The 25,322-nt window shown below is 42.5% G+C and overlaps 1 protein-coding gene across 3 annotated transcripts in view; it reads left to right on the plus strand.

Moving 5' to 3' along the window:
* The window catches only part of CDK1 (cyclin dependent kinase 1), a 93,056-nt gene extending 69,262 nt beyond the window's left edge, over positions 1-23,794 (plus strand). Inside the window, exons 1-8 of one of the 3 annotated variants that reach the window (XM_074958839.1) lie at positions 9,450-9,602; positions 12,695-12,750; positions 14,350-14,506; positions 16,753-16,876; positions 17,460-17,630; positions 18,568-18,731; positions 18,861-19,002; positions 23,436-23,792. In XM_074958839.1, the coding sequence (XP_074814940.1) occupies positions 12,714-12,750; positions 14,350-14,506; positions 16,753-16,876; positions 17,460-17,630; positions 18,568-18,731; positions 18,861-19,002; positions 23,436-23,552 (912 nt within the window). In that variant the 5' untranslated portion in view covers positions 9,450-9,602; positions 12,695-12,713 and the 3' untranslated portion in view covers positions 23,553-23,792. Of the gene's footprint in view, positions 1-9,449; positions 9,603-12,694; positions 12,751-14,349; positions 14,507-16,752; positions 16,877-17,459; positions 17,631-18,567; positions 18,732-18,860; positions 19,003-23,435 lie in introns of those variants that run through there. The other 2 variants (XM_074958841.1, XM_074958840.1) reach the window with 2 other exon arrangements.
* Positions 23,795-25,322: the final 1,528 nt, after the last annotated feature.

Genomic DNA, 25,322 nt, shown 5'->3' on the forward strand with positions numbered 1-25,322 from the left:
ATAACTTATGGACAGAAAGGGTTAAACAGCTTGCAGGCTAACTAACCCAAAGCCGACCTTTAAAGACATGTGGGGAGATAATGTTTGTGTTTTTGTGCATTTACATATGTATGGGTAGTGGTCAACAATGTAATCAACAGTCCCTGTCTATGCTGTATTCTGATAATTCAGAAATCAAAAGAATATCCTAGCATTTAAATGAATTGTAATCACGGGATATCTCTGTATGCATCTCTCTTTGAACTGTATAGCGAATGGTGGAGGAACAGGCGATTGTCTTATGTTAATTCATATAGCTAAGTACTGTTGATAGACTGCCTAATGGATAAATTGCCTTATGTTAATCTGTGTGAATAATTAATGACTATGCTTAGGAAATGAGGGCCTATTATTCTTTGAGGGACTCCAACTTGTCAAAGAAGACATGAAATTGTATAAAAGATCCTTGGGTCCTGATCCTGTTTATCTCAGATCTGCTTAAGCTTCATCAGGGGAAGTTTGAGTCGCAAGATGAGATCCCAGTTCTGACTGGACTGCCCTGAAATATAAGCATTGAACTATAACCTATGAACTGTTTCTGAAAGAACTCTTTGCAACTACAAAGCTCACCCTCTCTGCTATGAATCTGAACCTCAAGAATTGAACTCATGTCTGTATGTATATTGATCTTTTAACCATACTCTCCCTCTTTCCTTTTTTAATAAATTGTAGTTTAGTTAAGAATTGGCTGTATGCATGTATTTGGGTAAGATCTGGAATATTCAATAATCTGGGAGGTAATGTGTTCGATCCTTTGGGATTGGTAGAACCTTTTCTTTTATATGATGAAATAAGATTTTCAGAAATCTTCATCGTATTTGACTTGGGTACCTGGATGGAGGCCTGAGGCTGGGTTACTTTAAGGAAACTCTGTTTCTGGAGAACCAGTGAGGTAATAAAGAAGCTATTTTATGCTGTCTTGGTAAAGCTAAGTATTGAAAATATCCACCAGCTTTGGGGATTATCTACCTGATTCTTTGCAGTTAACACTAATTGAGTGACCTTAGCTGGCCCCCACTGGAACCCCGGTCACACAAGAAAACAAGTTTATTAACTACAGAAGGAAATATTAAGTGATTACAAGTAATAAGGCATAAAAGTCAGAATTGGTTACAAAGAAACTGAAAAATAAGACTCAAACTAATACCTAATTTAGCTAGCTAAAATGAATTCAAAGCAAAGGTCTTTCTCACCCATATGCTTTCTGCAGTCTCTACTAGCTGGAAAACCTCCCAGCAAGGACCTCTCCCCTAGTTCAATGATGCTTCCTTTGTCTTTCAAACATTGTAGTTGCCATGAGTAGAGATGAGGGGAAAGAGGTGATTTGGGGGCCTCGCTTTTTCATTATTATATCTTTTCCTTCTCTGAGGATTATCTCTAGCTTGGGTTCAGGTGACAGGAGGTCTGGGGAACCAGGAACCCCCCCCAACAGTTCCATTGCTAATATGTAAAGTTCTTGCTCACATCCTTCTTCCTGCCAAAGAATGGCCACTTAACAGGTGATAATCCATGATCCTGGAGTCTGACAGAACAAGGTCTAATGGTCTCAAGTTGCAGTGGGGGAGGAATATGTTATCTAGGGAGCTGGTGAAATCTCCTTCCTTTGAGGTTTTTAAGGTCAGGCTTGACAAAGCCCTGGCTGGGATGATTTAGTTGGGGATTGGTCCTGCTTTGAGCAGGGGGTTGGACTAGATGACCTCCTGAGGTCCCTTCCAACCCTGATATTCTATGATTCTATGACAGTTCATTTGATTATACTGATACCTGGTTTGTGCCTGTTTTTCTAAACTTGGACAATGTCTCAGAAAAGTCATACAGTAGAATCTTATAACTTTACATACAATGTTGCCATGCACGTTTTACCAGGGACAGTACTGTTTAGCAGATTGAGTTTTCAAATGATCACTCACAAGGCATAGTTTGTACAAAATGTATCAGTCATGTAAAAAGGGTGAACATGGGGTACAGTCTGTCACAGGAACTTTTAGGGAGTCAGTTAAAGTAATTTATCCCAAGGCCATGTGTTGAGTCAGTCAATAATAAAATCCAGGAATCCTAACTATTACGCTATTGCTCTAGCCACATTCCTCACCACATAATATATTAAGATAACAGAGGAACTAAACGATGTGTCTTGCACAGTACCTTATTTAACTATTATGTAGACATAGGCTCTGACTCCATTGGAATCAAGTTCTCCAGGGACCTTTTATACAATCACATTATTTCCTGTACCAACTTTAAAACTGTCTTAGTGAGTCCCAGCAGTATTTTATAAATCAGCACTCTTGAAAGAAGAAATTATGAATTTATGTTTTGGCAGGTAATAATATCTACATCTAAAAGACTTGCTTGATTAAAAGGAGCAACTGCAGCTACACAGCCTAGCTTAATCCCAATATGACTATATCTACCATAACATGCAAATAGCCTAGCGTGTTATCTGAGCAGTTATCCATTTACGCATTTGCACTGCCTTATGGAAACTGATTGCACATGTTTATTATGTCTTCACATTTAGATAAGATATGGGTTAAAGGTTTTTGATCTGGGCACTTGACTTTGGTTTACTGCACACAATATTTTCACACTGCCTTACATTGTAGCACTCTATTTACACCACCAGCAAAGATGACTGGTGAAGTGAAACTGACTGAAGTTCACTGAAGTTACAGCAGGTGACATGGAGATGGAGAAACTGAAAAATTTGCAGACCACAGTACACTGTTTCATATTACACACTACAACCAAAGGTGTGGGACATATAATTTTCCCAGGGGTTCAAGATATGGCTTTTTTGAAAGCAAGGACTAGATTCTCCATTGCTCTGCATCTTGTGTGGTAATTTACACCAGTGCAAAATGGGCATAAAATTGTATACTCAGAATTATAGCATTTTATACCCACTATGCACTGGTCTAAATGACCTCGTCAAGTGAAGGGCAATGGAAAGAATTAAATCCTAATTTGTTGCAATACCATAAAACTGTGGTACTGTGTGGGGCAACTTCAAACTTTTACCAGATTATGAATTCAGCTCCATTAGCCAGCACTTAAATTTGAGGTTATTCTCCTCCACTGTCCAAGGCACAGGATATCAGGATGTGTCATCTCTTTTCCAAGCTGAACGGTCCCATTATTTTTACTCTCTCCTCATATGGAAGCTGTTCCATGCCCTTAGTAATTTTTGTTGCCCTTCTCTGTACCTTTTCCAATACATCTTTTTTGAGATGCGGCACCAGAACTGCACACAGTATTCAAGGTGTGAGTGTACCATGGATTACATAGTGGCATTATGATATTGTTGTATTATCTATCTCTTTCCTAATGTTATAGTGGCATTATGATCTGTTGTATTATCTATCTCTTTCCTAATGGTTCCTAACATTCTGTTAGTCAAAAAAAAAACCAAACAAAAAAAACCCCCAAAACAACCTGCCATTGCACATTGAGCAGATGTATTTAGAGAACTACACACAATGACTCCAAGATCTTTCTTGAGTGATGACAGCTAATTTATTCCCCATCACTTTGTATGTATACTTGGGATGATATTTTCCAGCATGCATTATTCTGCATTTATCAACATTTAATTTCATCCACCATTTTCTTGCCCAGGCACCTAGTTTTGTGAAATCCCTTTAACTCTTAGCAGTCTGCTTTGGACTTAACTATCTTTATATCATCTAAAAACTTTGCCACCTCACTGTTTACCCCTTTTTCAGATCATGAATATGTTTATTGAACAGCACCGGTCTCAGTATAGATCTTTTGGAGACCCTGCTATTTCCTCTCTCCACTGTAAAAACTGACCATTTATTCTTATCCTTTGTTTCCTATCTTTTAACCAATTACTGATCCGTGAGAGGACCTTCCCACTTACCCAATGACTCCCTAGTTGATTAAGAGCCTTTGGTGAGGGACCTTGTGGAACGCTTTCTGAAAGTCCAAATACACTATATCCACTGGATCACCCTTGTCCACATTCTTGTTGACCACCCTCAAAGAATTCTAGTAGATTAGTGAGGAGGTATGATTTCCCTTTAAGAAAGCCATGTTGACTCTTCCCCAACATATCATGTTCATCTATGTGTCTGATAATTCTGTTCTTTACTATAGTTTCAACCAATTTGCCTGGTACTTAAGTTAAGTCCAGCCTGTAAATGGCAGGATCACCTCTGGAGCCTTTTTTAAAATCAGTGTCACATTAGCTATCCACCAGTCATCTGGTACAGAGGCAAATTTAAGCAATAGGTTACATACCATAGTTAGTAGTTCTGTAATTTTATATTTGTGTTCCATCAGAGCTCTTGGGTGAATATCATCTGCTCCTGGTGACCTATTACTGTTTAATTTATCAGTTTTTTCCAAAACCTCCTCTATTGACATCTCAACCTGAGACTATTCCTCAGATTTGCACCTAAAAAGAAAATGGTTCAGGTGTAGCAATCTCCCTCACATCCTCTGCAGCAAAGACTAATGTCAAGAATTCATTTAGCTTCTCCACAAAAGCCTTGTTTTCCTTGAATGCTCCTTTAGCACCTTGTTCAGTGAGTGACCCCACTGATTATTTGGCAGACTTCCTGCTTCTGATGTACTTAAATGTTTTTTGCTGTTAGTTTGTCACCAGAGTGTGTCTTTTGCTAGTTGATCTTCAAATTCTTTTTTGGCCTTCCGAATTATATTTTTACACTTGACTTGCCAGAATTTATGCTCCTTTCTATTTTCCTCAGTAGGATTTGACTTCCAATTTTTAAAGGATGTCTTTTTGTCTCTAACTACCTCTTTTACTCTGTTTAGCCATGGTGGTGTTTTTGATCCTCTTATTGTTTGTTTACTTATTATTTGGGTATGCGTGTAGTTTGACCCTCTATTATGGTGTTTTTAAAAAGTTTCCATGCAGCTTCCAGGCACTTCACTCTTGTGACTGTTCCTTTTAATTTTCATTTAACTGGCCTCCTCATTTTTGTGTAGTTGCTCTTTTTGAAGTATAAATGTTACCGTGGTGGGTCTCCTATTCCCCTCCTACAAAGATGTTAAATTTAATTATGGTTTAGCTATATTCAACCTCTTGGAACAGACCCTGTGCTCCATTTAGGTCTAAAGCTAGAACTGCCTCACTCCTTGTAGCAGAGAGGACTCATACCTGTTGATATGGTGGGAGAGCACAATTTAAAGATTCTGGTGGTATGTAGTGGGGTTCAGGGCAGGTACTCAAGAGACAAAGGGGTCTGATTTCTAGAGGTACTTTTGATGTAATGTTTTACAATACTATGTAATAGCAGATGGACACTATTCTAAAAGAGAGCTACTCCTGACATAGGGGCTGACTGCTTCTCTACCTGGGAGGGGAGATGCTCAACCCCACTCTCTGCCCCAGGCCTGCCCCAACTCCACCCCTACCCCCAAGCCCCACCCCTGCCTCTTCCTGACCCCCAGCTCCACCCCCACTCCATCCTTTCCCCCAAGGCCCCACTCTCCTGCCCCCTTCCCCAAATACGCCCTGTTCCCACTCCTCTCCCTCCCTCCCAGCACCTCCTGCACACCACTGAACAGCTGATCACAGCATGCCAGAGGCACTGGAAGGGAGGGGGAGGAGTTGATTGGTGGGGCTACTGGCAGGCAGGAGGCACAGGGGGCAAGGGGAGAGCTTGGCTGCCAGTGGATGCTAAACACCCAATGATTTTTTTCCATGGGTACTCCAGCCCTGGAGGTTTACAACCAACTGTGAAACTTGGAAGCTTGGAAACTACCTCGTTGGCAGCACAGGTGTCAGACTTTAGGATCCAAGGGAAAGGCTGCTGCAGCTGGTCCTGTTGAGAACCAGAAAGTTGAGATCCAGTGCTAAAGGACCTCCCCCAGCCTAAGGGGAGGATCCACAGGTCCGGGATTTAAAATGATTGCGGGGGACAACTAAAGATGTAACAGGAACAGGAGTGAGGTCACAGGACTAAACGAAGGGAACCTGACGGGGACACCGAGCAGAGAACGCTGGACAGCGCCCACTGCTCCTCGAAGGTGTCAAGAGAGCCTGTGAACACCGCCCAGAGTAACTCTGAGTGGATGCATGAACGGACTGAGGAGCAGAAATAGGCACCACAGTCGCAGCAAACCCCATTGGCCAACTTCCGCTCCCTGGTTTTGTAGCTGGCCATTTTGGCCAGGGCTAGGAGGACGCTGACAAGGAGGTCCTGCGACTTTGTGGGGCCATGGATAGGGAGTGCATAGATGGGAAGGTGAGGGGGAAAATGAAATAATAAACGTAATAATATATCTAGGAGGCTCTGGAATAGGAGCTGCAACCTGGCGCACTACAGATATATGTGCGCCAGGGCCTCCCTCACACCGCAAAAGGGGCAGGTGTCTGGGATGGGAGTGAACCGCACCAAGTACACGCCTATGCTCACAGCTCTGTGAAGGAGCTGCCAGCTGATGTCCCCGGCGGGCCTGGGGACCAGGGTGAAATATAGGCTAGCCCACCAGGGCTCCTCACCCTCCAGAGGTGGCAGAGGTCCCGCCACTTTGTGCTGGGGCAGGACGCAAGGGTGAGGACGTGAAGAGTGTGGAGCATGAGCATGTACAGATGTTTTCTTGGCATGGTCTGGAAGTGAACTAGCTGTAATTCGTGCAGCCGGCTCACGGTAAAGGGGTGGGATGGCCAGGTAGGTCCACGGGGCAGGAGCCTAATGAAAAGGTCCGGAGGGCCTAGGGTGGTGAGTGGGTGGGGGTGCCCTCCCACAGGACCTGGTCAAGGAAAACCCAAGCAGTGGGCGGTAAAGCAGCCCTCACCTCCTGAAGTACGCGCCGGGGAGTACAAGGGCTGGAGACCCCCATGTGTTGAGTGAGCGTCAGGGGATCCAGCCAGTCTCCCTGGTCGTAGTCCAGGAGGTCTCTGACTCTGGTGACTTCTGCCAGGACCAACCTCTGGCGCTTCAAGGGGGACTCCGCCACCTGCGCACAGAGCTGGGGGTTGTGTAGCAGGGGCTCCATACGAAGCTGGGGGTTGTGTAGCAGGGGCTCCATGAGAAGATCTGCCCCCTCGGTGGCTGCCATGGACCTGGTCATCGAGAGCAGTTTCCAGGTGTGGAGGAGGTCCTGGGAGAAGACCTGCAACCTGGAGAGATCTCGCTGAAGACCTCTCAGATGGAGGTAAAGGAGCTGCCGGTTGTATCGGAGCCCTCAGAAGCGGCGCAGGAAGTCGTGCACCTCTACGTTCCATGCTAGACTACCGGCACCATAAAGGAGCCTCTGCAGGGCCTGGAGGTGGAAGATGTGGACCTGAGTGCACAGGCACTTCAGGCTCTGCCCTCCCTCCTCCAGGGACAGGTGGAGGACCCCTGCAGAGACCCAGTGCAGTCCTGGCCAGTAGAACTCCAGAATCAATGTCCGGGGGTTGGCCAGGAAGCCTGGGGCCAGGACCAGGGTGTTGAGCTGGTGCCAGAGCATGCACAGGACTAGCTGATTGAGCACCACTGCCCTCCCTCAGAGGGAGAGGCACCAGAGTAGTCCTGTCCATCTCCAGAGCCACTCTGCCATCCTGCCCTCTAAACCTTGCCAGTTCTCCAGCAGAGACGGATGCGTGGCAGAAAGGTAAACACCGAGATAGAGCAGCAGACCCGTGCTCCGCCAGATGGCCTGAAGCGTGGGTGGGAGGGAGCTCACCTGCCACCCATCCCTGACCACCAGGCCAGAGCTCTTGACTCAGCTGACCTGGGCAGAAGAGGCTGCCGAGTAGACGGCCTGGCAAGTCTCCACCCGTGCACACCAGGTCGCCCAAGTACAGGACCACGAGGAGCATGTCGCTGGCATACGCCAACAGGACCAGCCGCAGCTCTGGCTCTCTCAGCACCAACCCCATCAGCCTCCAGCACAGCTGGTGTCAGGGATTGCTCTGGGCAGGCAAGGAAGCCAGTGCCTGGGGAAGACACATGAAGGGAGAAAGCTGCGGCACGCGAGTCACTTTTTGGGGAAGGTAGGCGGGGAGCAGCTGTTGAGTAATGTGGAGAGCCCAGCACCAGCAGCATTATTCAGGGCATGGGGGACAGGAGCTGTAGGCACTGACAGTAAAAGCATAGAGTGACCTGCATGCAGGAGGGTTGGGGAGAGGCGCTAGCTGTGAGGGAACCACTCTGAGCCTGCAGGCAGCTGGGCCAAGGTCAACTCTATGTGGGAACCAAATGTGAGGTGCACACCTACAGCCAGCTATGTACTGGGGGGAAGGGCAGGAGCCATCTGTGTGCAGGGAAGGTAGGAATGAGAAGCTGGGCACTGAGGGCTAGCGCCAGCTGTGTGCATGTGGGAGGGGGCAGGAGCTAGCGGTGTGCAGAGGAGGTGAGCGGGAGAGTGGTGCTGTGGATGCTGACAAGAGCAGCAAGTGAGCCTGGAGCCCAGCTGCCAAATGCCCTATCCACCCAGGGGAAGTGACACAGCAGGTTTGCCAAGCCCAGGCCTGTGTGAGGAGGGGAGAAGTTGGCTGTACATCTCATCTAGCAGCCAGCCCCCAGCCTCTGCCCTGCAACCTGGGGAGGACTCCCATGTCTCCGGTGGATATAAACCTTGGCAGAAATGGGGGTGAGGGGAGCACATGACCCACCCCACAAGTCACTTCTGCCTTTTAGGTTCCAAGACTAGCTGCTGCAAGAAGCAGTCATTATTGGTGTTTAGAAATTTTATCACTGCATCCTGTCCTGAGGTCACATGTTCCCAGACAATATGGAGATAGTTGAAATCCACCATTGTTATTGGGTTTTCTGTTTTTGTAGCCTTTCTAATCTCCCTGAGCATTTTACAGCATGATGACCCTTGCAGCCCCTTCTGACCTTATGGTTCTATGTGCCAAAGGATGGTCTCATGAAAAATACATAGATGGGTGCATCAGCCTAAACAGTCTGAAACCATTTTACTGAGTGACAATATTGTCCTACTTTAGGGGTGCTGCAAAGATAACTGATTGGGAGGTGTCAGATCCTGCACCAATGAGCATGAAAGAGGAGGGGGTCCAGGGAATATAGCTGGCATCTCTATTACTAGTTTGTTGCATTTATCTGGCCTATGACAGACGTGGAGGTGCTGTGATCATTCACATAAAGTACAAAAAGTCTGAGGCAAATTGATGATATCTCACTGAAACACCCAGAAAAATCCTTCATCGCAGGAAGGGCAGACTTTAAAGACTCTCTTTAAATAAAGCCCAAAGCAAGGAGCCTTGGCACGTGTAAGTGCTGGTGGAAGTACCAGTAAGACTTTCTTGAGTTTTGAAAGGACCCGCCCACATTACAATACCTGCTCCTCGCCTTCGTATTAGAAATCAGTGGGACGCTCAAAAGCATTTGCAGGTTGACGAGCCCGGCCGCGCTTCTCCCCGAAGACCGCCTTTCAGCTTGTGTTTGGCGCCTGCCCAGGCGTGCCTGCTGATTGGCCGCTTTGAATATCTCGACGCGACGCTATTGGTGGAGCGGGGGAGGCTTCGCGCGGTTAGTTCGAATCGGCCCCGCAGCGGCGCTTGCAGCGTCCTCTTACCGTGGCTCGGTGTGTGGGGGTTGCTCTTGTAGCAAGGGAGGGAGGTGAGTGACCGACCGACCGGCTGCTCGAGCCCGGCCCCGCCGGGTGAGGCGAGGCGAGGCGAGGCGAGGCGCGGGGTCAGGGCCCAGGGCCCAGGGCCCGGGCCGGCGAGGTGCGGGGGGGCTTTTACCGGGGGCTGTTTAGGAGGCAGGGCGCCTCTCCGCCTGGTGACTTGCCTGGGGAGAGGGGGCTTGAGCCGGCTCCTGGGCAGGAGTCCGGGGGATCGGTCCCCCCGTCCTGAGCGGGGGGTGGGCAGTGGGGGAGGAAAGGGCCCCTCTCTCCCCGGCCCCCACCGGCAGGATGGCAGGCCGGAGACCGGGTGGCTGGCGCCGGGCCGCGCCAGGGCATCGCCTCTGTTTGTTTCCGTGCATTCAGAGCCAAGCAGCGAAGGAGCCGGCGGAGGCCCCTGGGGCGATGGGCACTGGCAGCTGTCTGGCCAGGGCAGCCGCTGGGTCCTCCTGTTTCATTTCAAGCCTCCTGTATCTCTGCCTTGCGGCCTTCCGGCGCCCGGCTCTTGCTCAGTTACGTGTTGCCTTCCCAGGGCTAATGGCAGAGGCAACTGTTGCTAAGAGTAGGAGCAAATTGCACGTCCGTTTCATATGTTAAATGCACCCATATTAACGGAGTGTAGCAGGAGGAGTGTGTTTAAAATTTTAAAATCCACTTGTTCTTTTGAAAGATGCTAAATCCCTGGCCTTACTTGTAACCACATCCGGCCAACGAGGCCCGGAAATTTTAACAAAAAATTAAGCTTTCTAGCTCAAACCATGCGAAGGTAAACAAACACCACAATCGCTGACAAATATACCAGTCACTAAGTGGAGCACCCTAAAACTAACACACTTCTGTCTGAACTCACTGCTAGTAGATAAAAAGTAATGACCAAATAATGTTAATTGACAGAGATTAGAAAGGGGAAATACTTTAGTTTGTCTTCTTTGAGCATTTGTTTATAGTCAGCTTCACTCTTTCCCTGCTCATAGAAAGCTGCTTGTGCGTGGTGTGTTTTTTCTAATACAACAGCACAGAAGAGCAAGAGTTAAATTAGGAAAATGTAAATAAAACCATAAACCGCACTGGGATTCCTGAGTAGGAATAGTATCTGAATGACTGCTTTAAACTGTCAGGTTGATACTGCATCTTAAAACACTTTCAGTTTTCATAATCTAACTGGTAACGTTATTTTAAAACACTATATGAATGTTAATGTGATAACTTTGTATGGAAACACTGTAGGAATTCATGGCACATAGACACATGATGGAAAGGCCTCTGCCCCAAAGAGTTTTTCTCTTACTGTGTTCTCATATGTTTGTAGTAAAATTGTCTTTGGGCGGAATTACTTATTTTTTTAACTCTTCTACCCCGCCTCCCCACCCCCTTTTTAAACCCGAATTAAAATGTTGGGAGATCAGGTTACCAACCTCATAGCCACCCCCAAGACATTCTTAAAAAAAAAAAAAATTTCTTCCTCTAGAAGACTTCAGAGAATGAGCCTGTCAAACTATGTAGAGATTTATTTTGTGAGCCCTTGAAATAACTTGTGTTAAGGGTGTACTATTACCACATCAGTTTGAAAACAATCTTCATTGTTGTAGTAAAGTTGTTTGAACAGTACTCACCCATGGGTCTGATTCTCCTTCCCTTTCCTCCCTTCCCCATCTACAGATTTAACTGTTTATTTCTTTATCAAATTGTATCAAAGTAAATCAGGTAAATGCCAATAATGATACATTAAATTCTTTCCAAACTTAATGTCTCTGGTTAGCAGTGTCAGATGAAATGGATTGAGAAGTTGTACAGAAAATTATGTATGACATCTCCATCATGTGTTTAAACTTCTCCCAGTATCCTTGTCCCTAAGAATCTTCCTCCTCTACCTTCACCTTAGTCTAGGACAGTAGTGGTGCTTGAGGTTTTTACTATTGTGACTTTTCTTATCAATGCAAATATGTTCAGGGCCCCTCTTTACTGTGTATTAGAGAAAATATTCATATATCTCTATTGATTAAATGTCAGACTATTAAAGTATAAAGTACAAATTCTTTACTGTGAGTGAATTTGATCACCTTGGGGACAAAGGAAGCAGGACCTTTAGGTGGGTACATGGTGGGGAGCACTCTTGGGGTGCATCCGATAGCTCACAAAAGCTTATGCTCAAATAAATTGGTTAGTCTCTAAGGTGCCACAAGTACTCCTTTTCTTTTTACTCTTGGGGCAGCCTCTCTTATGCTTCCCATTATTCCCTCTTCACTCCCAATATGTTTCGCTCTCCTCCCTACTGTTAAGGTTCCTGCCTCCTCTCTGTTCATTGTTTCTTCCTCCTGCTGGTGTCCAACCATTTCACTGCCCTTGGTGATAGCACTGCAAAGTGCTGTCAAATGCAAAGCAAAAAGAAAAAAATTGACAAAAATATAATGTCTATTTCCCACCCCCAACTATTTACATACCAAAAAATGCAATTTTTCTTCTATGAGGGGTCTCTGCCTATTTCCACTTGTGGTGTAAGCCTGTCCTCATGTCAGCAATCAAAAGAAACTAAGGGTCAATTGGGGGCCACTCTTCCATTTATATCTTCTGACCATGATGTGAGAGGAAGGGTGACAGACCCCCGTGGACACAGCTAGAAAATTCCAAACTCACAGCTCTCAAGTATGAATATGCAGAGGCAACACTCAAAGAACTATAGTTGTTTAACAGTAACTTCTTGTCTCACGATCACTGCGTCCCTGTTATGCACCTCCACCGCCTATCCTAAAGTCTTACACTGTTGTGAGTGGTTAGAACCCTGAATAAACGCTGTTTTGGAGTTTTTTGCTTTGTCATGGAGGTGGAGGAGTGAATAGTAAGGGAAATGTCTTCCCTGCTACTTTGTCATAACTGAGTTGGATGAATCCAAGTTTAAGCAGGATACAAAGCTTATGTGCACATTCAGAACCTTCCCAAACTAACCTAATGTCTCACTATATAATATATATTGGTGTCCAGGGACCAGCCATATATTCAATGGCTCCTTTGTATTCTGCTTTTAGGATAGCAACCACTTACCTCTCGTTTTGTTGTCTCTCCCCTCCCTTCCCCCACTCATTTCAAGGCAATCCTAACAAATAGCAATGGATGACTACACAAAGATAGAGAAGATTGGTGAAGGTGAGTAACACTTGATCGATGATCCTTTCCACTATGTAATTTTACTTAACAATTTGTTAGACACTGAAGGAAGCTTATTCTGGAGCTATATCATGTCTTAGTACACTTAAGCTCCTGGATGAGTCTGTACAGAGCCACAAAGTGAGATCTGACCAGATGAATCTGTGGCTCATCAAAATAAATGAGTGCACAAGTGCATTCAAGCATCTTTGTATGGTGCCAGTGGAGTAAGTGCAATCTTCTACCTGTGGTGTCAGTTGCCTGCATTCATGTTGAGGATTATCTGTGCGCATCTCAAATTGTATTCCACCCCTAACCCTGAGAAGAGTGGGAGGAGAACAGACTGTAGGCTTTGAGGTCTGCCCCTATACAGTTCAAGACCTTTTGGCTTCCTTAAAATTTGATGCATTGGTTGGGCCACAGATTGTGCTGTGGCATAAAAGCAGTTGTGTCCTGTTTACATTCTCTTCTGGGGGCACATGTAGAAAAGGAGTAGTATCAGTTTCTGGTATATCCTGGCTCTGGACTACATCCTGCCCGTGGAAGTAGTGTGATCTGATACCTTTCATTTAACTGTGAAGATGCTAAGTCAATGGCACTGCTGTGCAGAAGTAATGTTAGTCTATTGTAACGCACACACAATAGCACATTGCTGTGGAAGGAGATCACTTTTGTGCTGCGTATTGAGTTCCTCTGTGCAGGTATTATCCACATTCTTTGTGCTTTAGTTAAAGTTAGTTTAAGCAGTTAGAGATCACTTCATAAAGTAGAAGATTATATACTATCTTTCCATAAACTCCAGATTTTATGTTGACTTGAGATTTTGCACTAAGTTCTTTGGCCTAATGAGACTTTGCAACAAATTGTCTCTGGCCTTATGAGAGAGAATGGCTAAACCTAGAGTCTATTCACTTTTGTAAATCTGCTTGTTATGGGAAATCACTGTTATAAAATACTTACATACTGTACTGTATGAAGTTATGAGCCTTCTAAAATATTACATAAGCATATATGCAAAGGTCTTTTAAAAAATATGGGTTTGTTTTCCTGTTAAAGAATTTCAATCTTGTGTATCAGCTCCAATTTAAAAAGCAAAGATTTAAAAATGCTTCAAGAAAAGTTAAGAAAACAGGCCACCTTTTAACAATATCTCTTTGTATAACTTTCATTTTAGCATAACAAAGCTAACTTTATCAGGAACAAAAGTACAAAAATCCCAGTTTAAAACAAAACTAGCTTCCTCAAAATTCAGATACTCTCTATATGGCTCAGAATTTGATTTGTGGAAGTAATCCCAAAGTTTTAATCGGTCTTTCCCAGCTGCCAAAAACACCCCTTTTCTGGCCATTAATGGCACTATCCACTTCTGGCATGCAGCACATAAAACATCACTGATAGCATAGATACAGAAAATGAAATACTAACCTTATCCAGATTGAAGTGTCTGGTTTCATTGCAGTGATTCTTTATGTAGAACAAAGCCTTGTTTCATCTGAAATGACTACACATGACTTGATCTGTTCTTAAAAGTTCACAGTGTGGTTTAGTGTGTGCCAACTTTTTTTGTTGTTGTTTTTGTTTGTGTGTGTGTGTGGTCAGGTACCTATGGTGTTGTGTATAAGGGTCGACACAAATCCACAGGCCAGGTGGTTGCCATGAAGAAAATTCGACTAGAAAGTGAGGAAGAAGGTGTTCCCAGTACAGCAATCAGAGAAATTTCTTTACTAAAAGAGCTACACCATCCCAATATAGTCTGGTATGCATGCAATATTCTCAGATTTAAGCCAATTTCTCTGTTGGGAAGGGCTCCCTCTCTCCTCTCATGTCAAATCTGATTATTAAACACTCTCTCAGTGAAAGAGGAGGGCCTTGCTTTTGCTTCAGACTGAATTTCTCATAGCTACAAATCTTCCATACAGCCCCGGATAATGACTTTTTCCTCTGCACATCCTTATTACTTGGTGTCTTTCTGCTCTTCTTCCCACTCCCTCCTCCACCCACCACTTTGGGAATCTTCCAAGATTCTCATTTGTCACTTTGGAATCTGTACAGCATAGCTATCCTTTTTCCAGCTAAATAGAAATGGATGTCAAAAGATAAAATTCATTATAGACAAGTGTAAAATATTTCACTTAAGAAGGAAAAATCAAATGCACAACTACAAAATGGGGAATAACTGGCTAAATGGTAGTACTGCTGCCAAGGATTTGGGGGTTATAGTGGATCACGGATTGAATATGATGCAGTTGCAAAAAGGCTAATATTCTGGGGTGTATTAACAGGAGTGTCATATGTAAGACACAGGACGTAATTGTCCTGCTTTACTTGGCACTGGGGAGGCCTCAGCTGGAATACTGTGTCCAGTTCTTGGTGCCACATTTTTAGGAAAGATGTGGACAAACTGGAGAGAGTCTAGAGGAGAGCAACAGAAATTATGAAAGGTTTACAAAATCTGACCTATGAGGAAAAGTTAAAATTAGGCTTTTTTTTTTTTTCTTGAGGGGAGTGGGGGGGAAACTGAGTGGGAACCTGATAAATCTTCAAATATGATCAGGGTTGTTACAAACATGATAGTGATAAATTGTTCTCCATGTCTACTGAAAGTAGGACAAGAAGTAATTGGCTTAATCTTCATCAAGGGAGATTTAGGTTCGGTATTAGGAAAAACTTTTATGACTATTAGTATAGTATGGAATACACATCCAAGGGCGACCGTGGAATCCTCATCATTTGAGGTTTTTAAGAATAGGTTAGACAAACACCTGTCAGGGTGTTTGGTCCTGCTTCAGTGCAAAGTGCTGAACTAGATGAACTTTTGAGGTCCCAGCCCTACATTTCTATGATTTTATGGCTCCCTTCTGGAACCAGTTTATGCTGTGTTATGCAGTGAGCCGTGAGGATCTCCTGATATTTCAAAACTGCAAGTAACTTACCTGACCTGAGTGACTGATCACTAACATGGTTTTGCTTGAGTCCTGGCTGTCTGAAGGGTTTGCTTTGTTTTTGCGGCCGATATTTTAAAATATATAGCTGTTTGATAGTGCACTTTCATAATTAGTACAAATCTGAGAGCTGTAATTAAAATTTTGGGTATTGGAAATCTTTGAATTTATAGTAGAATTACTTGACCTTAGAAAACCATTTAATATATTTTGCCTCTAAAATATTCACTTATTCCTCATCGGGTATTCAGATCCTATTTGGCTTAACTGGGGCTTTAGTTGATAGAGATGCTCACCAGTTAAGATTAAAGATGTCTTTGTCTTGTGTGTAGGTTCAAATCACAATCCACATCTTGTTTTCTTATTTGGAAGGGGAGCATAAAAACCGCTAAATTACAAGTCCTATTTTAGGTTCCAATCTTTCACTGAGCTGTCCACATGTAGACCACTTCTCTCACATGGAGTACCACTGAAATAGGAGTCTGCTTATGTAGAGCTCAGTGAGATTGGGCCCATAATATAGTTATTTAGGCACTGATCAAACTCCTATGGAAGTAATTGTCTTCAGTGGAAGTTAGATAGGGCCTTTACTTATTTTCAAAAGTTTCACTAGTACCTTGTTTGCCATTTTTAAAAAGAGAGCCCCATCCTTTTTTTGAGTGCATCTGCTTCTCAGAATCTTTTTCTGGATGATGATAGAGCACTGTTCTCTCCTGCCTAGAAGATTGAATTCTTAGTTTCATGTTGGCCTGGCACTACCAGTTTCATTAATAACTTCACATGTGCCTGATCTCTCAAATTGCACTGAATCTCATTGCTTGACAATACTGCTGAGAGGCTAAATAACCTTGACTCATGCCAGCTCAGATGAAAGCCAAGAGAAAACCAGTGACTTTGTGACAATGTGGAGGAATAGCCTCAGCTGGGGAAGTGCTAAGCAATTCTAAGCTTTGAGATTCTTGGAAAAGTGCTTGAGCAGTAATGTCAGCTTGCATCTGTGTAAGGCTTTCAGGGGAGGTGTAGTATTGAGTTAATGTATCATAGATATATTTTTCATTAGTCTTCAGGATGTGCTTATGCAAGATTCAAGACTGTACCTCATCTTTGAATTCCTTTCTATGGATCTCAAAAAATATTTGGACTCTATTCCATCTGGCCAGTATGTAGATTCCATGCTTGTTAAGGTAAGGAGTAAATATAGTAACTATCGGTGTCACTATAAACTTCATCTTGTATTTTAAAGATATATATGGAAAGAACAAACTGTGAAATCTGCCATGCTGGAAACATTATCTGTTTTGTTTCTTTGTTTTATTTTAAATAATACTTCAAACTGCTTGACTGCTTTTGATGTTTCTTTCCTTTCACCCCTAAGGAGGCGAGACTTGGGAACAATTTGCTGGTATCATTAAGGAATGGACCTTCTGAATCTTAAATCTGACATTCTTTGTCTAGTGCACCCTCAAATTTTTTTAGATGTATTTCAAAACCTAAAAATGACTTAGTTCTAATACAAGCATTTGAATAATGGACAACTCTGTTACATATCTTTTTTGCATTAATCATAACAATGTTGCCTTCATGAAGAGAATTGTGTAAAGTTTACTTACTGTTTGCAACGTTATGGCTCTTAGCTGACCATTTCTATAGTATGTCAACTCTAGTTGACATAAGCAAATAGTGCCACATGATGCAGAACAGTAGTTTGCAGTAAAGCTAATTTTATTTTTTTTTATTTTTTTCCCTTCTCTTATTTCACTCCTGCAGAGTTACCTGTACCAAATCCTGCAAGGTATTGTATTCTGTCATTCAAGAAGGGTTCTGCACAGAGACTTAAAGCCTCAAAACTTGTTAATAGATGATAAAGGAGTAATTAAATTAGCAGATTTTGGACTGGCCAGAGCCTTTGGGATCCCTGTCCGGGTATATACACATGAAGTAAGTGAATTGCAGTGTTTTTTCCATAAGTGACACAACGAGGGTTTGTAGGCACTATGATAATGCGTATAATGAAGTGAGCTGTAGCTCATGAAAGCTCATGCTCAAATAAATTGGTTAGTCTCTAAGGTGCCACAAGTACTCCTTGTCTTTTTGCGAATACAGACTAACACGGCTGTTACTCTGAAACTCACATTCCAGTTACTCTCTCTTCATTAATAGCTTCTTTGATGAAATGCTAACTGCTAATATGAAGTAGCTAAAAGGATACTGTCTACTAAGAAAAGAATTATTCTGAAAACTTTAACTTAAAATTACATTTCAAAAAGATGACTATAGCAGTGAGACTACTTTTTCAATTTCAATTTGTGCATTTGACAGTGGCAGCTTCACTGTAGTCATTTCTCTTTTACTCTGATAGACACGTTTTGATAAGCGTGACAACAGTGTGGTTGTAATAAAATGGTAGGTTGAGGGATGAATCTTGAGAATAGGTGGTACTTATAACTTTTAAACTGACTTTTTCAAGTTTATTATTTCCACTTACTCTGAGGTGCTCTGAACTACATCATCTAAAAAAACTCCCATTGGAATCAATGGGAGTTCTGCCATGGATCATAACAAACATACAGAGCGTGACTTTCTGTCAAAATGCTAACAAAAATAGTTAAATTTGTTTGTTCCTGGTTGATAAACATACAAATATATCCACTCCTCAAAGAGAGCAGGGTGTAATTACTGCAGATAGTGCTATTCCAAATAAATCAATAGGTTCCACTTGTAGTAGTTGGCAACAGTTCTGGTTATATTTTATTAAAAGAATTAATATATTTGGAACAATTTTCCCACTGGAAGATGAAGAGCCATACTTTTATACAACCAGCTAGAAGATTTAATGCAACTATAAATTACAAATAAGAATTTCCTTGTGCAATAGGTAGTGACACTGTGGTACAGATCTCCAGAGGTGTTGCTAGGATCTGCTCGTTACTCAACTCCTGTAGATATCTGGAGCATAGGTACCATATTTGCTGAAATAGCAACTAAGAAACCACTCTTTCATGGAGACTCTGAAATTGATCAACTCTTCAGAATCTTCAGGTATTTAAGACAAAATTTTTGCTAAATACATAGTAATGCAAAGAATGCTTTATGAAGCTATACTCTGCATAACATTCTAATACAATTGCTCGAATACAAATTATCAGCTCTTTGCTTATTCTTTTGTAGAGCTTTAGGGACACCCAACAATGAGGTGTGGCCCGAAGTGGAATCCTTGCAAGACTATAAGAACACATTCCCCAAGTGGAAACCTGGCAGTCTGGCATCTCACGTCAAAAACCTAGATGAAGATGGACTAGATTTACTCTCTGTAAGTGGCCTTTTCTTCTAAGTATCTTCTCAAGGAGGCTATTGGGGGTTAAAAGTACCTGGTGTCTTCTAAGGTATCTAAAACCAACTTAATCCATCTTGGTATAACTATAATGCAAAGGTGCTTAAATTCTGCAGTAGTAAAGGCCATGCAGGCAGCTTGCTGGGAGTTTAGTAACTGTGCCTAATTAACATATTTATCCATTCTGCTTCCTTGATGGATAGCAAACTTTGGTCTCTGGACTATTAGAATAATCACTTGATCTCATCTTCCTAGCTATAGGTAAGCAAGAGGGCAGCCAGAGCTTGTTTTATATTAGTGAGTCAGAGAGGCAACTTAAACCTGAGGTTTTAAATACTTGTCATTGAAGACTACATGGCTCTTCCAGGCTGTACATTGAATTCCTAGTTTCTTGGCCAAATTATAGTTTGTTATAGCATTCTATTTATCCTGACTCATCCTTTAGCTTGGACTTTTTTGAATAAGATCTATTGAGTGTTTTGTTTGCACTCTTACCTCTGGGCCAAAAGATTCAGCTTCTCTGCCATGGTTGGACTTGTTCAGCTCTTTACACAACAAGAGGAATTCATAGCAACCTTGCGTTCCGATCTTGCAAAGTAAGCTGGGGCCACCCTGGTCATTACTTGGATGGTAATCAGGTGTGTTAGCGATGTACCTGCTGTATCTGATTGCACTTTTAAAGTTATATTGAACCAATGTTTGGTTTGTGGAATTGTACTGCTGGAATTGTCTTCTTTTTTTTTTTTAAGGAAACTTCAAAACCATTTGTACATTTCAAAACCAGTTCCTCAGTTTGTCATACTTAGAACTGCAAGCCCCACCCTTCCCCTACTCTTTCCAATCTGTAAAACGCTGGATTAAATTTGGGGCGGGGGGGGGGGGAGAATCCTGCCTTTTTCTACTTTTTCATATGGAAAATATCAGGTTTTCATTTGCCTCTTTGGAGGGCCTTAGCAAAATCTTTAGAAATCAATAATGATGTAACCTAGGATTCTTGGACAGCCTTAGACTTGGCATCCTTTATTCTCTAGTGGGGATGAAAGGCTGCAGCTCAAGTTGCAGCCCTGTGTGATGTAACTATTCATAGCCTTCTGGGATTTTTCTGTGGCTCTCTAACAAAGAAGGGAGGGAAGACCTGCATTTCAAATGTGGGGTGTGAGGGGAAAAAGTGCCAACTTTTTCCTGAATCTTGAGACGTTGATCTCAATACCTCTGTGGAACAACACAGCACTTGGCAGTGGTAGTGTGTAGTTCATCTACAAATCCCTACTGTAGATTCGCTTCACCAGTGCAGCTTAAGTTGATATGAAGGCCTCGGTCTTCCCTCACTTTTTTTTAGGATGACCTGTGACCACAAAAACATTAAATGAAAGAGTAAGGGTGATGAATCTTTAACAAGGTCTTCCTTTCTCTGTAATCTCACTAATAATAGAGTTTTTAAAAATCCCTCTCTTGTGTGATCAGTATTTAACTAGTTCTGCAGTCATCAGTCTTCCAGCTTAAAGAGTACCCAGACTTCTAATGTAAAACAAGCAGAACATATAATAACGGAGGGGTGGCCAGGCCAAATTTGAGTGAGTGGCGTTGTGACCTGGCGCATGGGGTTGCAGACTCTTCAATGCTGGGATTGAAAAATACCGCCCTGAAAACTTTGTGGATATTAATGTATGTGTTAAAAGGTTTCCTAGCCTATACATAGTTAGACAACAGGATCAAAGCACTAATTTTCTTTAAAACACAAACCCCTTGATTGGAATGAAAGTATTGATGGCCCCAGTTCCATCTAGATTACACTGGAAAGTTCCAATCACACAGGGGGAGGAAAGCTCCAAGTCTAAAAGAAGAAAAAAGTTTGGGGGGTCATGAGTCAAAAAAGGTTGAACATGTGCGCTAGCATAAGGAAGCAAAATAGGGCACAAACCAATACTTTGACAGTGACAATCTTTAATACGTGATAATCTAAAACACATCATAAAGCAGAAACTTTTTTTGTTACATAATTTGTGTACATATATTTGTGCAGATTTATAAAATGCCTATCGAGCTGGCTCCCTCACTACCTTGTGTGTCAAGACTATAAGACACGTATTTCACAGTGGAGAATTTTGTTAACAAAAAAATCCAACAGTGTTCTCCATTTCATAAGTCAACCAACAGTGTCAATAGATAAAGAATCTGAAATCCAAATTTAGCTCAGATTTCAGGCACTCATATCTGCAAAATGTAGCTTGCTCAGATAAAGCCATACGTTAAACTAGGATATGAAGACGGAAATGTTTCTAGTCTTAATCACTTCCCTGATCATATTCAACTTCCCTTATCAGAAGTAAAAAGGGATATGCTAATGATATCTAATAAAGCAAAATTGTCTAAGTTTGGAGTCCTACCAGAACAAAAGCAAATTTTTCATCAATTACAGTTACACACAAAAGACAGTTAAATTTCTTTTAACAGTCACTGGTCAAAATTCAACCGACAGGACGATTCTACTTGAAAGATAGCAGCACAGAGTGTAAAATTGTCTGAGAGGTTCCTGTATCTCAGAAGTTAACTGGCGGTGCCTTCCAATATGGCTTTCATATCTGAGTTACATATTTGGGCAGTCAGCACTTCAAGGCTTGTAAGGCTTTCTGGTAGCTAACTTGTAGATTTAATAGTAGTGCTACCTGCAGTGGAACCTCAGAGTTACAAAATGACCAGTCAACCACACATCTCATTTGGAACCAGAAGTACGCAATCGGGCAGGAGCAGAGACACCCCCACCCCTTCCCCCCTAAAACAAGCAAATACAGTACAGTACTGTGTTAAATGTAAACTACTAAATAAGGACAAGATTAAAAAAAGACTTGACAAGGTAAGGAAACTATTTCTGTACTTGTTTCATTTAAATTAACCTGGATAAAAGCAGCATTTTTCTTCTGCATAGTAAAGTTTCAAAGCTGTATTAAGTCAATGTTCAGTTATAAATTTTTGAAAGAACAACCATAAAGCTTTTTGTTCAGAGTTACAAATGTTTCAGAGTTATGAACAACCTCCATTCCCAAGGTGTCTGTAACTCTGAGGTTCTACTGTAGATGTTTTTCCCATAAGTACATCAACTCCCAAAATTAACTAATATAGTTGTGAGTGTTCATTAGAAAACCCTATTTTTCAGGGATGTAACTGAGCCGTAACATGTTATTTAGGACTAAAATGTGATACACAAGTTCTAAAGCCAGAAGCAATATTTACTTTTCTATTTTATAGAACTGTTTAGCCAAATGAAGTTCAGGGCTTGGAAATTCAAAGTGGGAGACCTCCCAGTAGAGACAATGATTACATTTTAAAAATATTCAAGGACTTGCTATTTTGTAGTAGGTACCTTGACCCTCCATTATCCCTCTGCCCACCTTCCAGAATCTGAATTGGCTCTTTTGAGGCAATGCTTCTTGTCTTCCTTGGTAACTTGGAGAGAGAGGGAAGTCGGGAGGATTTGGAGGGAAGAGGTAAGTGGAGCTCTGGGAGTTCCCTATCAAAAGCATACCTTTTAACTGAAAAGAGGTTACAGCAAAGGAAAGACCCATGCCCTGCTTGTCTTAGTTTTGGGACTGACATACCATGGAGTTGTCCCGCTGAGTTTAAGTTTTTAATCTAACATAAATGGTTCCTTATGTGGCCTAGAAGGCCCTTGAATGCCATAGTAACTAAAATGATTCCTTTTCTCCTTAGTACTAAAAGTGTGGGGAGACTAATAATACACTGTATGTAACATCTGTGCTGAATCTTTCATCTTTGTTCTGTGGGAGCAAAATCTTGCCGTTTTAAGCTGTTTACAAAAAATCCCTGGTCTGTCTTAACCCCATCTACATTGAACACACTTGCATACCTCTCAAACTGGGTTTCACATTTAACTGCTCACTCATATGCACAAATACAAACTATTTTATATGTATTAGTGCAAACATTGACTGTCAAACTGTCAACTTCACATCTGTTTAAGATAACTGAATTTAGGGAAACAAATATTACCTATTGTGCCTCTTCATGCACTTCTTAAAAAGCGTGGAATACTTGATGATATTCTGCGGGGTGTTAATTCTGCACTATCAGGAAACTAAAACTAAGGCAAAGGCTGCCATGAGGTACCCAGAGTTACTTTTAAAAGCATGCCTAATGCAAACAGATGAACTACCAAACATAGTGGCTTGGTTACTAAACCAGAGGGCAAATGAATGCATTTGTCTCATATTTTGAAGTTCTAAGAATTGCTGTATTTGAGATGTAGGTTGAAATACCTTTTAAATGAAGCTTCTTAGTCAAAGTGAGCTTGGAAGTCATTGCATATAGGAGAACTCCTTTTTCTATTTTATTAAAGTATTGGCAGATGAAGCTCAACCTTGCTTTATAAGTAACTAAATGATTTTTATCCCCAGAAAATGTTAATTTATGATCCTGCAAAAAGAATCTCTGGCAAAATGGCCTTGAACCATCCATACTTTGATGACTTGGACAAATCCAATCTTCCAGCCAATCAGATTAAGAAATTCTAATTCACCATTGGACTAAATCCACCTGAGTGGTCTGAGCAAAATAATTAATCGTGACATTTTTACTATTGAGTCTGTCTAATTTTTTTGTTTTTGTATGTGTCTGTCCTTTCTGCTCTAAAATTGTAGCTGTATTTAGCGTGTCCTGGTTTAAATATTAAATGTAAATAAATATTAACCTATTATTAGTGCTGAATTTAAATACAATGCAAATCTTGCTGCTATTAATGCAGTCCACTGTTTCTACAAATAAAGCTTTAAATCCTCCACTCTTTTGCTGGATTCTTTCTGAACCACAGATGGGGGAGTACCCAAATGTGAAATCTCAAGATATTACAATTCTGTTGCTTTGCTCCTCATTCATGACTAATGAGGTGATACCCCACATAAGGAATTCAGAGGTAGGTCAGTGCTGTTGCTGGAGTCTCCAGGACCATACTGTGCCCTTCAGCTCAGGCAACCAGATTTTCTGCCTCCAGTAGTTGAACAAATTGGCACTTAATTTCTTCTGACCATTTTGTTTTAAAACCTTCATTTTTTTTTTTTGGTTTTGGGCAGTCGTGACATCTCCTCTGCTATCTACCCAATGCAAATGTGGTGATTTCAACTATATGGATGTGGTGCTGCACAACCTCTCTGTCAGACTCCTCCATCCCCACTCTGGCAGTGCAAAGCTGTCCTACAAGCACCTGGCTTAAATCTCAGCCTTATGTCCTGGAGACATATTCCCTATGTGAGGCAACATTTACAAGCTCTACAGAAAGTGAATTATGACTAGCATGTTCCCAGCCAAACCTCTCACTGCCAGGATACAGAGCTCAGTCAGACTAGCATGTCAGGTCTCCACCCTAGCCTGAAGAGCCAAGTCTCCAATACAGAAAAGCCTGATCAGGAGCTTCTGAGATTTCAGGGGGAAAGTCTGAAGATGAGAAATCTATCTAGCCAACTTAGGGGCCCTGTTCCCTCTCCTCCCTGGACTGGAGAGGGAAATTCCCCTTAAACTAAAGGACCTGGACACTCTTTCCCCCCCCCCCCCCCCCCGGCAACTGAGGTGGGTCCTCAGCTCTCTCTGGAAAGAAGCAGAGCTCCTATACAGCTCTCCTTCCTCCCAACATGAATCCCCAGATTCTCATGATACTCAGAGGTAAGTCTTACAAACTCCAGAGACTCTGGGTCCAAAAAGGCAAAAGAAATTACTAATTCCTGCCGTGTGAATGTATTGTTGAACACATAGAGTGAAAAATAAGATATTGAACCCCTTCTCCTTTGCCTCTTTCCCCCTGGGGAGTTCTGGACCGTTTCTCCTATACAGAGACTCCTGCAGTGTTTGTATCCAAGGGCTTGTCTTCACTACCACATTATATCCGCACAGCTGTATAGATGCAGTAAGGTGCGCTGTGCTGATGGGAGAGTGCTCTCCAATCAGCTTAATTACTCCACCTCAAGGGGAGGCGGACGTTGTGTTGGTGGGAGAGCATCTCCTGACATAACGTACAGACACCGCTTTAAGTCAATCTAACTTACATCACTTAGGGGAGTGGCTTTTTCACACTTGATGTAAGTTAGATTGACTTAAGTGGTAGTGTAGACAAGCTCACAGTTACTGCCCTTCTGTAAGCCTTCACTCCTGTGCAAGCCTGCCTCAGCTTGCAGGTGTAGTCTATTGGGGATTGTGCTTGTCTGGCTTTCAGCCCAAAGACCCTTACTCTGGCAGGGCAAAGGGCTCTATTCTGAAAGATGAGGTGGTTTCCTGCTCCAAAGGCTGGCTCCACA

The sequence above is a fragment of the Natator depressus genome, chromosome 7 (assembly GCF_965152275.1).
Source record: "Natator depressus isolate rNatDep1 chromosome 7, rNatDep2.hap1, whole genome shotgun sequence".
Lineage (NCBI taxonomy): Eukaryota > Metazoa > Chordata > Testudines > Cheloniidae > Natator > Natator depressus.